At 45.7% G+C, this 12509-nt stretch overlaps 1 protein-coding gene across 3 annotated transcripts in view; it reads right to left on the bottom strand.

The window, feature by feature from the left end:
- CSF2RB (colony stimulating factor 2 receptor subunit beta) overlaps positions 1-11793 on the bottom strand; it is a 37764-nt gene extending 25971 nt beyond the window's left edge. The window contains exons 1-6 of one of the 3 annotated variants that reach the window (XM_084809730.1): positions 11516-11793; positions 8138-8305; positions 7866-8047; positions 5008-5131; positions 1795-1958; positions 424-581 (exon numbers count right to left, since the gene is read on the bottom strand). In XM_084809730.1, the coding sequence (XP_084665856.1) occupies positions 424-581; positions 1795-1958; positions 5008-5131; positions 7866-7926 (507 nt within the window). In that variant the 5' untranslated portion in view covers positions 7927-8047; positions 8138-8305; positions 11516-11793. The remainder of the gene's footprint in view (positions 1-423; positions 582-1794; positions 1959-5007; positions 5132-7865; positions 8048-8137; positions 8306-11515) is intronic. The other 2 variants (XM_084809731.1, XM_084809732.1) reach the window with 2 other exon arrangements.
- Positions 11794-12509: the final 716 nt, after the last annotated feature.

Genomic DNA, 12509 nt, shown 5'->3' with positions numbered 1-12509 from the left:
AAAGATGTGTATCCTAAAACTTGGGATAATAAATGAGTAAGAAACAAACAAACAAATAAATACATCCTGAAGTTGTCAATGGACTAGGGGCCTTTTTTTTTTTTCTTCCTGCAGCAAGATAATATGGTTATTCTTCCAGAATCCATTCGGAACTTCTAATTCTTGGAAGTCAGTGCAAATGCTCTGGCTGGCCTTAACTGCTTTTGCAGAATATGTCCACCATTAAACTTTTAAATTGTATTTTATCGTCTGTATTTTATTGTCTTGCATTTTATGGTTTTAACCATTGTGAACTGCCCAGAGAGCTTCAGCTACTGGACGGTATAGAAATGTAATAAATAAATAAATAAATAAATAAATATCACTAATTGCATGACATAAATATGAACAGAAATGCTGCCATGACTGTAACAACGGTCATACCTCCCAGGGTTCCCAATCCCTTTTGTAGCTTATGTGAAAGTCCAGGGCCCCATCCAGCCAAGGGCTTCTATTTGTTCCACCATCTGCTTCCCATGCCAATAGGAAGCCACCTTCTTTTGTCTCACTGATGGCTAATTTCTGGGGTGGAGGAGGCTGGACTAAGAGAGTGAAGAGAGAAAAAACACAGGTTAAACTTTGCTCATGTGGAAAAGCCCAGATCTGCCTATGGTGACCAGCAATGGAACAGAGCAGCACCCGCATACTTTGATAGTTGTAAAAAGTGAATGTTAACAGGAGCAGCTTTTCTTACCTTTATATTTCTTTCCTTGAGTGAGCAGCCCGGGTTTATTAAATTCAGAATTTGTTTCTTTTAAAATGTTTTGATTGTTTAAACGTGGTATTTTATTCTTTTAACTTTGCTGTTCACCACTCTGTAATCTTTTGATGTGGATTGGTATATAAATATTGTTAAATAAATAAATAAATAAATAAGTTGCATTTGCCAAAATTCCCTTTTCTATACAACTACGAACAGTAAGTAAAGAAACCTTTGGCATCTGGTTAGTGTAGCCGTATGTCCTCCTTCATAAGGGACAGTCCTCTATTTGAAGGGAAGTCCAGTCCAAGTCCACTTTAAAGATGAAGAACCTTCTGAAGGCAGAGCCAGCAGGGGCCTGGAAGTCACACACCAACAGTGAGCACCTGGACCACAGACTGGGCAGGCTCATAGCTCACCTGGTCACTGGGTCTTCCCCGCTATGGTGAGATGTATTGCATCTCTATTTAAATTACAGTGATTATTTCTAAATTTGCATCTGTACATACAAATTAACATATGTGTCACCAAGACCTGGTTGGATGAAGGGGGAGGGGTAAACCTCCCCCAAACATGTCCATCACGGTATCTTGTACAGCACCAAGCTTGACTTGTGGGGTGGGGAGAAGGTAGCCTTCATCTATCACAACTTGTGGCCCTCCAGATGTTTTGGCCTACAACTCCCATCAGCCCTAGCCAGGACAGCCATTGGTGAGGGTTGATGGAAGTCACTCCTGGTCTATAAGGATTCCATATTCCTGGTCAGGTACCCTGTCCAACTGTCAGCCAGTGTCCTGGTACTGGGAATCTGAGGTAGGATCAGGATTCTGTTTGTGTACTGTACACACTGCTGCCTAACATTCTCCCTGCCTGAGCTGATGGAGGTGGTGTTGGCTATGGTCCAGGATTTCATAGTCAACATGTTACATTGTGTCTGACCCAACAGGTGTTAGGAAGTTAGGACACACTTGTGATCTGGTTTTCTGTACTCAACTAGGGGAAGATGATTGAGCATGGGGGGCACTTTCACATTTCTGGGAGACTTGAATACATACAATTGTCGAACAGGCTGACATTCTGCTGGACTTCCAGTTCCTGCTCTGATTTGAAAATGAAGGTATTTTCCAGCAACACATGGAAATTCGTCTGGTTCATGCGGCAGCTCCAATGTATCTGAGAGTCACCTTTTTGGGAATTGCACATCATGTTGATGAGGTTCCTATAAGCACCAGAAAAGCCTCATTTTATTTACCAATTAGCAAAGTTGCTAGCAGCTAGGCATGTCCCAAGCCTTCCTTAAAAGCTGAGCAGGTCTAAGACATTTTGGTACCAAAGTCCCAGAGAATGGTGCGTGCATGGTACTTGATGTAGTTCCACTCTGAAAGCTAAGGAAGACTGGCCCTGCAAGCTCCCTGGATCAGACACCACTTTGGAACAGTATTTAACCCAATCAGAGCTTACAAGCACCCTCCTAACACTAATTAACACAGGGCACGGCATTCTGTTTATGAGAGCCACTCAGCCACTAAGGGTGCAAGGTCTGGAAAGCCATTTTACTGGTGCCCTGTTTTATACCTGTCATAGCAGCCCATCACACCGAAATTTAGCATGTGAATCTTTTCCTGCAAGGCTGGAAGCTGAAGCTAGGGCTGGTGAGAGATGAGGAGGACCATTTCCCTTCTTTTTTAGGGACAGTTGAAATAGGCCATGTTGTTTCTATTGTATTTTGGATGGCAAGGCAAAATTCTTGCGCGGTGGGAAGAGAATCAGAGTAGCATTCAAATGCAGCGAGAGTTTTCCCACCCATATAGCTCACATGAATGAAACATCAGCCAGCAGTTCTGGACTACTGACAAGTTGTTAACAGCCTTGAGCCTTGTTATGTTAAGGAGGATAGCCGAAAAAGAAAGAGCGTTCCACCCATTAATAATATAAGAAGTGCAGCTAGGTGCCGCTCATCTGCACCTGATATCTTTTCCCCAGGTGATCACTGCAAGACAGAGGGCTGGCCAGATTGGCTGCTAGCATAGATGGTTGTAAAAGGAGATTAGACAGACAAGTCATGGGGCAAAACAGATCATTAGTTATATGGGTATTATCTAGCTATCACAGCTAAATGGAACCTCCAGGGGTTAACTTATGACAGGTTAGGCACTAGGCACTGGGTGAATCAATGGATACGCAGGCAGTGTGATGTGCATGGTACAAAACAAAACAAAACAAAACAAGTGACCACCAGTAGTGCATCCGTATTATAACTTTATAGATTCTAAAATTTAAAAAATTTAAGGGAGTAATCCTATGCGGATCAACGGTTGCCTCCAGCCCCAAGGGCGACCAGGGAGGGAGGAGTAGTGAGGAGTGGATCTCTTCTGCACTCCTGCTGCCCTGCCTTCGTGGCTAGACAGCCAATTTCTGCTTTCTAGCCACGGGACCTCAGAGTGCAGGGAGAGGCGACCAGATGACACATAGGAAGTGTCATACTGGCACTTCCGACCTCCCCATCCCAGCCCACCCACGGGAATGCCCCATTTCCCCCATTCTGTACTGCTCTTCTGAGCACAGAGCACAGGGTCGATCCGCACTGCCTACAAGGCGGCACAGGGGAGGAAGGGAGGTTCTCAGGAAAACAACCTCGAAGCACGGGCTCAGAGGTTGGTTCCCAGGAACTGACCAATCCTATGGCCATCTAGCCGCTAACTAGCGGCCATAGGATTGCTCCCAAAATTTATAGTTTTTAAAAATATCCATCCATCCATCCAAACAGATTTTAAAATGTGAAATATTTTGGTAATGACCCCAATAAGGTCTGCCTGGCGACAACGTTATTATCTTTTCCATGCCAGGTTAAGACCTCTCTCTTTTCCCAGCCATTTGGCAGCACATGATGAGTTTTCCCTGTATGTGTCTTTAGTTATGACTAACCGTTCAAAGCTGTTTTTAGTTAAATCTTGTTTGTGTATATTGTCTGTATGCTTTTATGTGAAGGGCTGTTAAACTTTGTATATTGTATTTTAACATTTTAACTTCCGTAAACTGTCCAGAGATTGGCTATGGGGCAGTACAGAAATAATAATAATAATAATAATAATAATAATAATAATAATACACCAGCTTCAGTCACTGGAGCTGCTGTTTCATACTGAAATTTTTCACATGTTAAAACCTGTTCAGATAGATAGACATTTTTAAATCTGTAAATTTTAAAATTTTAAATGTTTAAATCTGTAAATGTATAAGCTGGATGCGCTACTGGTGGTTATTTTCTTTGTTTTGAGGTATTTTCATCTGTGTACAGTGTCGGAGGGTTATCACCACATCTCAGTCTCCTCCTCTACTGCCACCACTGCCACTCCTTCCTTTCTTCGTGACAGACCGATGTGAAGTTCCTCACTTCCTCTTTCAAAAGAATACAGAACAGGAAGGCAGATAACGGAATGAAGCATGACATGTTTATCTTCTGGAGGAGACCAAGAAGATTGCTAACAAATTCTTCCCTTTATTTTTCTTTTCCTTCCTCACAAAATGCACCTTAGCCTTTTCTCACACATTACCATTATTAATGTGTGCAAGAGTGTGCAAAACACAACATTTTAACAACATATTATATATGCTTTTTAAGCCAAGAACTACACAGGAACTTTCAGGAAGTGTGAAAGCCAGCAGATAACTAATTTCCAATCTGCACCACAGCTCAGCAGGTGCAGATCAGGTCAGACGCATTCACAAAGGTCAAATTCCTCAAGTATCCCTTTCCTTATGCCCAGCAGACTGTACAGGGCCACGTAGGACATTTTGCTGCCTGAGGTAAAGGACAAGATGGCGCCTCTCCCCAGTCCATGTATTATTTATTGATTTATTTCTTACATTTATATCCCACCTTTCTTCCATCGTGGATCTCAAGGTGGCTACATGTGGTTCCCAGGTGGTCTCCCCTCCAAGCACTGACCAGACCCAGCCCTGCTTAGCTTCAGCAAGGTGGCTGCCTCATGGGCCTTCAGACTATGCCCTGGGATGTGTGGAAGCTGACTGGCAGGACTTGAGATGGGACAGCATCATGTACCACACCTGAGGGCAGCATGCTAAGTTAGGGGGTGCAGGGCAGGCTGTGTGCACACACAGCTCGGTCGTCCACCACCTTGCAGCCACTCCCCGCCTTTCAGCACCTGCTGCCTGAAGCAGCTGCCTCACTTTGCCTAATGATAGAGCCTGCCCTCTCCAGCATTCATTCACATTACTCTGCAAGGACTAAGAGCTCAGGCACTCACACATTCTCCTTATAGTAAAGGCTCATCTTGACAAGGTCCCTTGCCTCCTGGCATTCAGACCAAGTGCAGGCCGTGTAGGACTCGTAGTCAGTGGAGCAGTTGAGGGTCTGCATCAGTGGGCTCTCTGAAAAGGAGAGAAAAATGTCTCTGAGGATATTAACTGTCAGCACCTTGTCAGGGAGGAGCAAACAAACAATCAAAAAGCAGGGAGTAAATGACTGACTAATAATTAATCCCTCTCTTGTTATTCATGAATTTAAGATATATAGATTTTCCTCTCTCTCAGACTCACGGTTCTGAGGGTGGCAGGAGAAGAAGTCTCTAGGGCGCAATCCTATCAGGATGCCTGTCAGCCTCTGAACTCGGAGCTTCACCTTTGCACCCCTCCCGCTCTGCACTTTTGCTGGATGGGGTTTTTACCCATCTAGCTGGGGATCTGTGTAGCAGGAGGGAAGGAAGCTGGGGAGGATGGAGGATTCTTCATAAGCCAGGCTACCCAGTCCCCTCCCCTCCATGCCCACAGAACCACTCCCTTTCCCTCCACTCTGAGGTCACCTTTGCCACCTCAGAGAGGCAGCCAATGTGCTTCTCTCCACGCCAGCTGCAACGGGGAGGAGGAGAGGATGGGGAGCTCAGACTCCCAGGCCCAAGGTCAGAGTGCTGTCTATGATCTCAGATCCAGGAATTTGAACTATCTTATGGCCCCCCAGATGCTATCTAGGGGCATAGGATTGCTCTCTTAATGACTTCAGGGTATTTTCTCCAGATATGCTTACAAATATATGTGTCTATTCATTATCCCTTTATCTTCAAGCCGACCCCCTATCTGCCAAGCTACTGGCAGCCCAACTTAGCATGCATGGTCACTAGGAAGTAAGCACCACCCAGCTCAATGGGGCTTATTCCCAAGTCAGTATGCATGGTGTTGTAGCCTTAGGGTGCAATCCTATGTATATTTACTCAGAAGCAAGGCCCAGTGTTTTCACTGACTCTCTAGTAAGTGTGTTTAGGACTGCAGCTTAAAACTCCTACTGTCACATAGTTTTCTTTAGGGATGTGCATTAGATTCAGACAAAGTCCAAAACCCAAATAGAATCAGGCCACTTCAGTCTGGTTCTGTTGGGTTCTAAGGTAAAGCAGGCTTTCCTCCAAAGTGAAAAGAACCGGAGCTGCTCCAGAACAAGGCTTCGCTTGTGACTCATGTTTCGGATATGATACATGTCCACAGACTTTATGTCTCCAAATAGCATCTTTGGGTTTTGGTTCTCTTACTGCTGCAGGGAGTGGGGAGGGAGTGCAGTTGAGTGGCTGGCTGGTCCACCTGTTACTACCGGGACACATTTTACTGCAGGGGACACATTTTAGCACCAATCACTGTGCTTTGTGGGAGGGCAAGGATGGGACTGTGAGATGACCATTCTTCCAATGCCACCATGCTTCAGTATGAAAAAGCCTTAGGCTGGTTTTCAAACATTCAACCTTCAAGCATTCAGAGGAGTCTCTGAATAGAACCTGTGTTTGTACAACTGGTATGTGGATAGTCTCTCTCTGCTCAGTTGGGGACCCAGGGTTCTTGATCAGATATACAGATATTACACACATCAAAGCTGCATGCACATAGGACCTATTCAGAGGATTGCCTGGATGTGTGAAGGCTGGGTCAGGGCCAGAGGGCCCGTTCCCACTTCCCGCCCCTACGTGGTCAGTGCATGGGTGGTTGTTATACGAACAGGGCTTATCACAGACAGTGGAGGTATGGAGGTAGCACTTGTCTATTGCAGGGACCCTTGGGGGAGCGGGTGATACAAACCTTTGTGCATCACACTCCCTACAGGGGTCCTGAAGGTGGAGACCAAGGCAACCATTGCCAGAGCTGTAGTATGAACTTTGTCACCACTGCAATATTATCCCTAAGTTCAGTGTTTTTTATTTAGACTTTGGAGGCAATGTCAGCCACTCATGTACATGGGAGAAAGTCAAGTGTGCACTTCAGGCCACCAGAAGGGTGCCACCCAAGTATCCTCTGGGAAACCTCAATGTCTAGCACAGGAATGTTGAACCTTGGGACCAGGGGCCAAATCTGGCCTTTCTGGGGTCCCAATCCAGCTCTGTGGTGTTTAGATGGCCACACACTATTTCCACCAGCTGCCCATTGTTTGGTTGGTTTCCCAACTTTTGTAGCTTTTTCCCCATTCTAAAGAGCTGAAAGACCTTCCTAAGACTTAGTTACTGGACTTAAGGGGTAGAATCCAACTAAAGTTCTACTTAGAGTAGACCCATTGAAATGAATGGGGATTAAATTAGTCATGACTAACTTAAGTCTCATTCATTTTAATGGGTCTGCTCTAATTAGGACTTTAGTTGGATTCTACCCAAGAGCTTTAAGCAAACTATGCTGGTATTTTTGGCATTTTGGCCCTGCTCTTTTTGCTTCTGGCCACTGGAGTGTGGCCTCCGGGAGCTTCTCCAAAATTGAATTTGACCCTTAGGCTGAAATATTGTCAACACCCCTCGTCTGGTGTAATGGCTGGATTTTTCCTCCTCTCAGCACCGTCCCAGATTGCAGCCTACTGTGTCTTCCATAACTAAATTAGAGCCACTGCACCATCTCCTATCTGCATAATGCACCCCTTCATTTCCATATCCCCTCCCTGATTTTCATTTATTGGTGTGACCCAGCTGGCTTTTATCAACTGTGCATAATTGTGCATTGACCATTTCATTCTGCTGAGAAACCAGGGAGATGGACACCAGAAGGAACATGGAAGAGGAAATGAAATGAAAGGAGGAAAAGGAAATGACAGAAGAGAGGGAGAAAAAAAGAAAGGAAAGAGTGGAGCAATTAATACAAAACTCACGCTGAGCTTCAATGATGTAAGAGATGAGGCTCAAGGTCAGGACAACGCTACAGAGCTTCATGTTCTTCCAGTCTCTCTTCTTTTCTGAATAATTGTGCTGTGGAAATTCTGTTAAGTGCAGCTGATGCCTGACCGCCTTCCTGGTGACTGTTCAATATTGGGAGCTTTTTCTGGGTCACCTGCTGAATGTGAGAGTAAAAGTATCCATTATAAGAAAGGGTCATCCTGGACTTTCTTTCACCACCTAGCTCACTGGTTTCCAAATGTCCTACCTTCGAGGAATCCCTGTCCGCATTGCCTTCTCTGCCAATGAGCTCCTGATTGTCTGCCACAAAATCACCATTTATTTTGGAGGATCCTGGAGCTTGTAAACACCCTAGTCCAAGTGGAATCCTCATCCACCATTTTGTCCTCACCAAGTTATCTGGGAACACTCTCCACTGGTGTTGCACATGGTAAGAGAAGATTGAGAGAGGTGGGGAAATTGCTTGTCAGGGAAGCTTGTCTGCCATTATTGATCAGCTCATTATGAACCTCTAAATGTATTTATTTACTTATTTACAACATTTGTATACTACTCCCCATCCAAACAGATTCCAGAGCAGTGAACACAAGAAGTACAATATTTAAAAAGATAAAGATTAAAACACCATATTAAAATTATTAAAAACAAAATGCCAATAAAAACCATGGCTGGTCATTTAAGGAATGCTTCCCAGGGCACCCCAGAAGATAGTTTGAAGCCCCTTGTCCTCCTAAACTGTTGCCACATTTAAGAAATGGCTTCCAGCAAGGTCAGCACAGACAGGACTGGCATCAGGGGTAGGCATGGTTGGGCATCTGCCAAGGTCCCCACCACAGCAGGGACAGACTGACAAGAGTCCCCTGGAGTCATTCCTCCTCTCCACCATTGCAACCTGCTTGTTCACCTGCCTCTTGCTCTGGCTCAAACAACAGTGGTGGTGGTGGTGAGAAGGAGGTAGGGATGGTGGAGGAATCCATCCGGGGGGGGGGGTCAATTCCACTGAGCTTTTGCTGGCTCAGCCCCCTGGGCTTGCTTGTCTGTGAACTGGCCCAACATGACCTGCATGAGTTGGGCCAGCTCGCAGACTTCCGCCACTGGAACATGGTGCGCAAACCTCTCATGCTCTCCTTGCCTATGATGACAATGGCAAGGGGAGCATGAGGGGTTTGCACACAGCGGCGGTGGTGCCACCACCACCACCCACCACTGCCACCATGCACAAACCCCTCGCACTCTTCTTGCCAATATCAGCACGGGAGAACAAGGAGTTTGCACAGAGTGCCAGCGGCAGGCGGCAGTGGCAGGAGTCCCCATTGTCACCACCCACCACCCGCTGCCACAGGCACTGCTGCTGCCGCCACTGCGCACAAATGTCTCCTTCTCCCTCCTGGGTCCCAGGAGGGAGGAGACATTTGCGCATGGTGGGGTCACTGTGCGCAAATGTTTCCTTCTCCCCCCGGGACCTCGGGGAGGGAGAAGGAGACATTTGTGCTTGGCGGTGGTGGTGGGCAGGGGGTGCTGTCGGTGGGGACTCCTGCCATCGCCACCTGCTACCACTGGCACTGCTGCCATCATGCACAAACCCCTGATTTTACAGCATCAGACATCCCTAGATGAAGGAGCAGTGGATGCCCCACTGCCTACATGCTCACAGGCTCTCTGCCAGTGTCGCAATGATCAGAAAGAGGATGAGGAGCTGGTGACAGTGGTGATGAGAAGGTAGACTCACTGAGGGAGGGGACCCATTGAGGGTGTCTTGCCCAAGGGTCCTCCAAAGCCTGGAGCTGGCACTGAGCACAGATGAAAGGCAGAATCACAATCTCAGTCATCTCACCCACGGGAGAAAACTGCTCTGGTTTCTCTTCAAATCACACAAAGCTTTCACCTTTTACAGAAAGAACTGGGAAAAGACAGAAACTGTTCTGTTGAGTTAGATCAGGGACTCCCAGTCTCACCATGTCTCCTCACCAAGGAACTTCCCCATGTGGAGCTCAGCAGACAGAATCCCACCATCACTCAGAAGCAAACTAGACATGTCATGGGTGACTCATGATCAGCTCTTCTAATGTCATTTCCTTTCTCTAAAAGTGGCTGTGGGGGCTGAATTAGATTGGGCCCATGACGGGAGAACTTAACCATTCCACCTACATCATTTCTCTAATTGAAATCGCCCTCCTCCTACTAAAACTCCTTTCAGCCATAGGAAAGGGCGGGGTGGGGCTGGGGGACAGAGTTATTTGTCTTTCCCACCCTGCAAAGCTAATAACAGTGAAAGTAAAAGAGGCTGTTTTTTTAGGTGGGGAAATATCCTGGTGGAAAGCTTAAAAAAAAAATCAGTCCTCTCTCAGCCCCAACCCAAATCAGCTCCCTCCCTTTCTGACATTGCTTTTAAATGTTTGGGTTTTTTTTAAAGGATGTCCAGAGATCCCATCTGGTGATGGTGCAAGACGTTATGCCACTTGAGGCAGAAGAATGTGCTGTATGCTGTTACAGTACAGGTGCTCTCCAGGGCCACCTCACCCACAATACCTCTCTCCAAGGAAAGGCCTGCTCTGTAGCAGGCAGCCACTGCCTGCACAGAAAAGGTGGCAGGGACAGTGGGTGGCCCTCCCAGAAGTGGAGAGTGGTGCATGGTCCACCAACCCAGCTGATCTGCTACCTAAGCTGAAGGTCTCACCCTGCCTCACGGGAGGGCCAGTTCTGATCCCATCACAGATCTTCCATGTCGCTTCTCAAGGCTTGTACCCAGACAGACATCCTAAACCTGGAAGGGCATCCTAAACCAAGTGCTAGCCAAGGCCTATGTGTATACATTCTTGGGCAAATATGCCCTACCCATCTGATTTGTCCCCATTTTTTTTTTCTTCCTTTGGCAGTAAACACGTGAACAAGGCTCATTCATGTACCAAAATGGACACATAAGCCAAAGGTGCACAACCTTTTGGTCCTGACAGCTGCATCTAGGGCTCTGATAGGGGCCCCTCATGTGTGTGCACACATTTGTAAGCATGCACATGTAATTCTTACCAGTTTGGACATTTTTCCACTAAGCATACAAAGCCCAGTTCAATTTTATGCATATCTACTCAGACATCAGCCACAGAATATGATACGGGGGGAAAACAGGCTTTTAAAACACAGGCCTCCCATTGCCACACCTTCTCCTTGCATGACTGGTTTAAAAATACCCTGTACCTTAAATACCTTTAAATTGTAAAGGCATTTAAAGAGCAAGGTATTTAAAGTATGAATGCCTATCAATCGCTCTTATCACTGAACAGGTTTTCCCTGCTTAGTGCTGAAGAAAGCCTCTTCCCTCTCTCCCCATGAACCCAACTGTATGTCCCAGAGCTGATAGTAGTCCCTCATCATCATAAATATGTTATACTATGACAGGAGTAGGCAACGTAGTGCCCGCCAAATGTTTTAGACTACAGCTTCCATCAGCCCCAGCCAGCATGGCCAGTAGCCAGGGAGCTGTAGTCCAAAACATCTGGAGGGCACCAGGTTGCCTGCCATTGTTCTATAACCATGTTCAGTTAGCCAAATGCTTACTGGGGAGTAACCATAACAATAGCCCCCCAAACCCCACAATTTTCTTCCTCTCTGGGATGAGTTTCTTTACCTGTGTAATGGACACATCTGGAACCACTACAGGATTAAGCCTCTTACTCTTCCTTTGCTGCCAAGTACAGATACAGGAACCTTCCCATTCTTCATTCTTCAAATCTCCTCTTTGATAGACAAATCAAACATTTAGAGCCACAAGATATCATTTTCATGGGACAAGTGTCGTCTCCCTCAGCCTCCACTCCTTGTGCATTTTATATGTTTCACTTTTCAGTATCTCTGATTCAGGGAAGAGAAACTTGTTCTCTTTTTGTTGTTATGCTATTTCACAAGGTTTTTTTTTCCACAGAAGTATAGTGAAATACTCTGATGCTGGCAAAAGGGAACTGTTTGTAACGCTTTATTTCCTGTCATCTTAGGGATGTCTGTCACTGGGAAAACTCATTCTTTTTTGGCTCGATGGAATTCTGTGTTGTGTACAACTTGCTTTGTGTTGGCAAGCCAAGCTGCAGACTGTTCTCCAAACTCCAGGAACTTTTTTGCACATTTTTTTTTAAAGTTCTGCAATTTGAACAAATTTCTGAGCAATTTGCTCAAATTATGGCTGAAATATGGCTGAATTTGCATAATTGGTGCAAAATCGGCCCTAATTTGTGCAGATTGCTCAGAAATGTGTGCAAATTGCAGAAACACCACCCACCCACCCACCCATGTGGAAAATCTGCAAGCTGGCCTGACTCACTGCTAATTGAGACAGGTGCCATAATGAGAACCAGAACAATGTCTGGAAAGCCGAGCCTAGGGAAACATGTCAAACTCCACCCCACAAATGGATTTCTCCAACATATATCTTCCCTGCAAGTCAAAATGCAAGTAGGAGTTGGTGATGGATGAACTGACTTCCATCATAATTCGTAATTTGCCTGCATAATTATAAACAATAAGTTATATGTAATGATAAATGATAAGTTCAAATGGAAGTTCTCCAGTATTACGAGTTTTTGAACAATCTTTGAATTTTTGCAAATATGCATTACCAAAATGCACCA

This window comes from Heloderma suspectum, chromosome 7, assembly GCF_057233095.1.
Source record: "Heloderma suspectum isolate Gila_16-S chromosome 7, 16-S_ref, whole genome shotgun sequence".
In the NCBI taxonomy this organism is placed as follows: Eukaryota; Metazoa; Chordata; class Lepidosauria; order Squamata; family Helodermatidae; genus Heloderma; species Heloderma suspectum.
The sequence above is the reverse complement of the archived record's forward strand: the minus strand, read 5'-3'. Positions and strand labels throughout refer to the sequence as shown.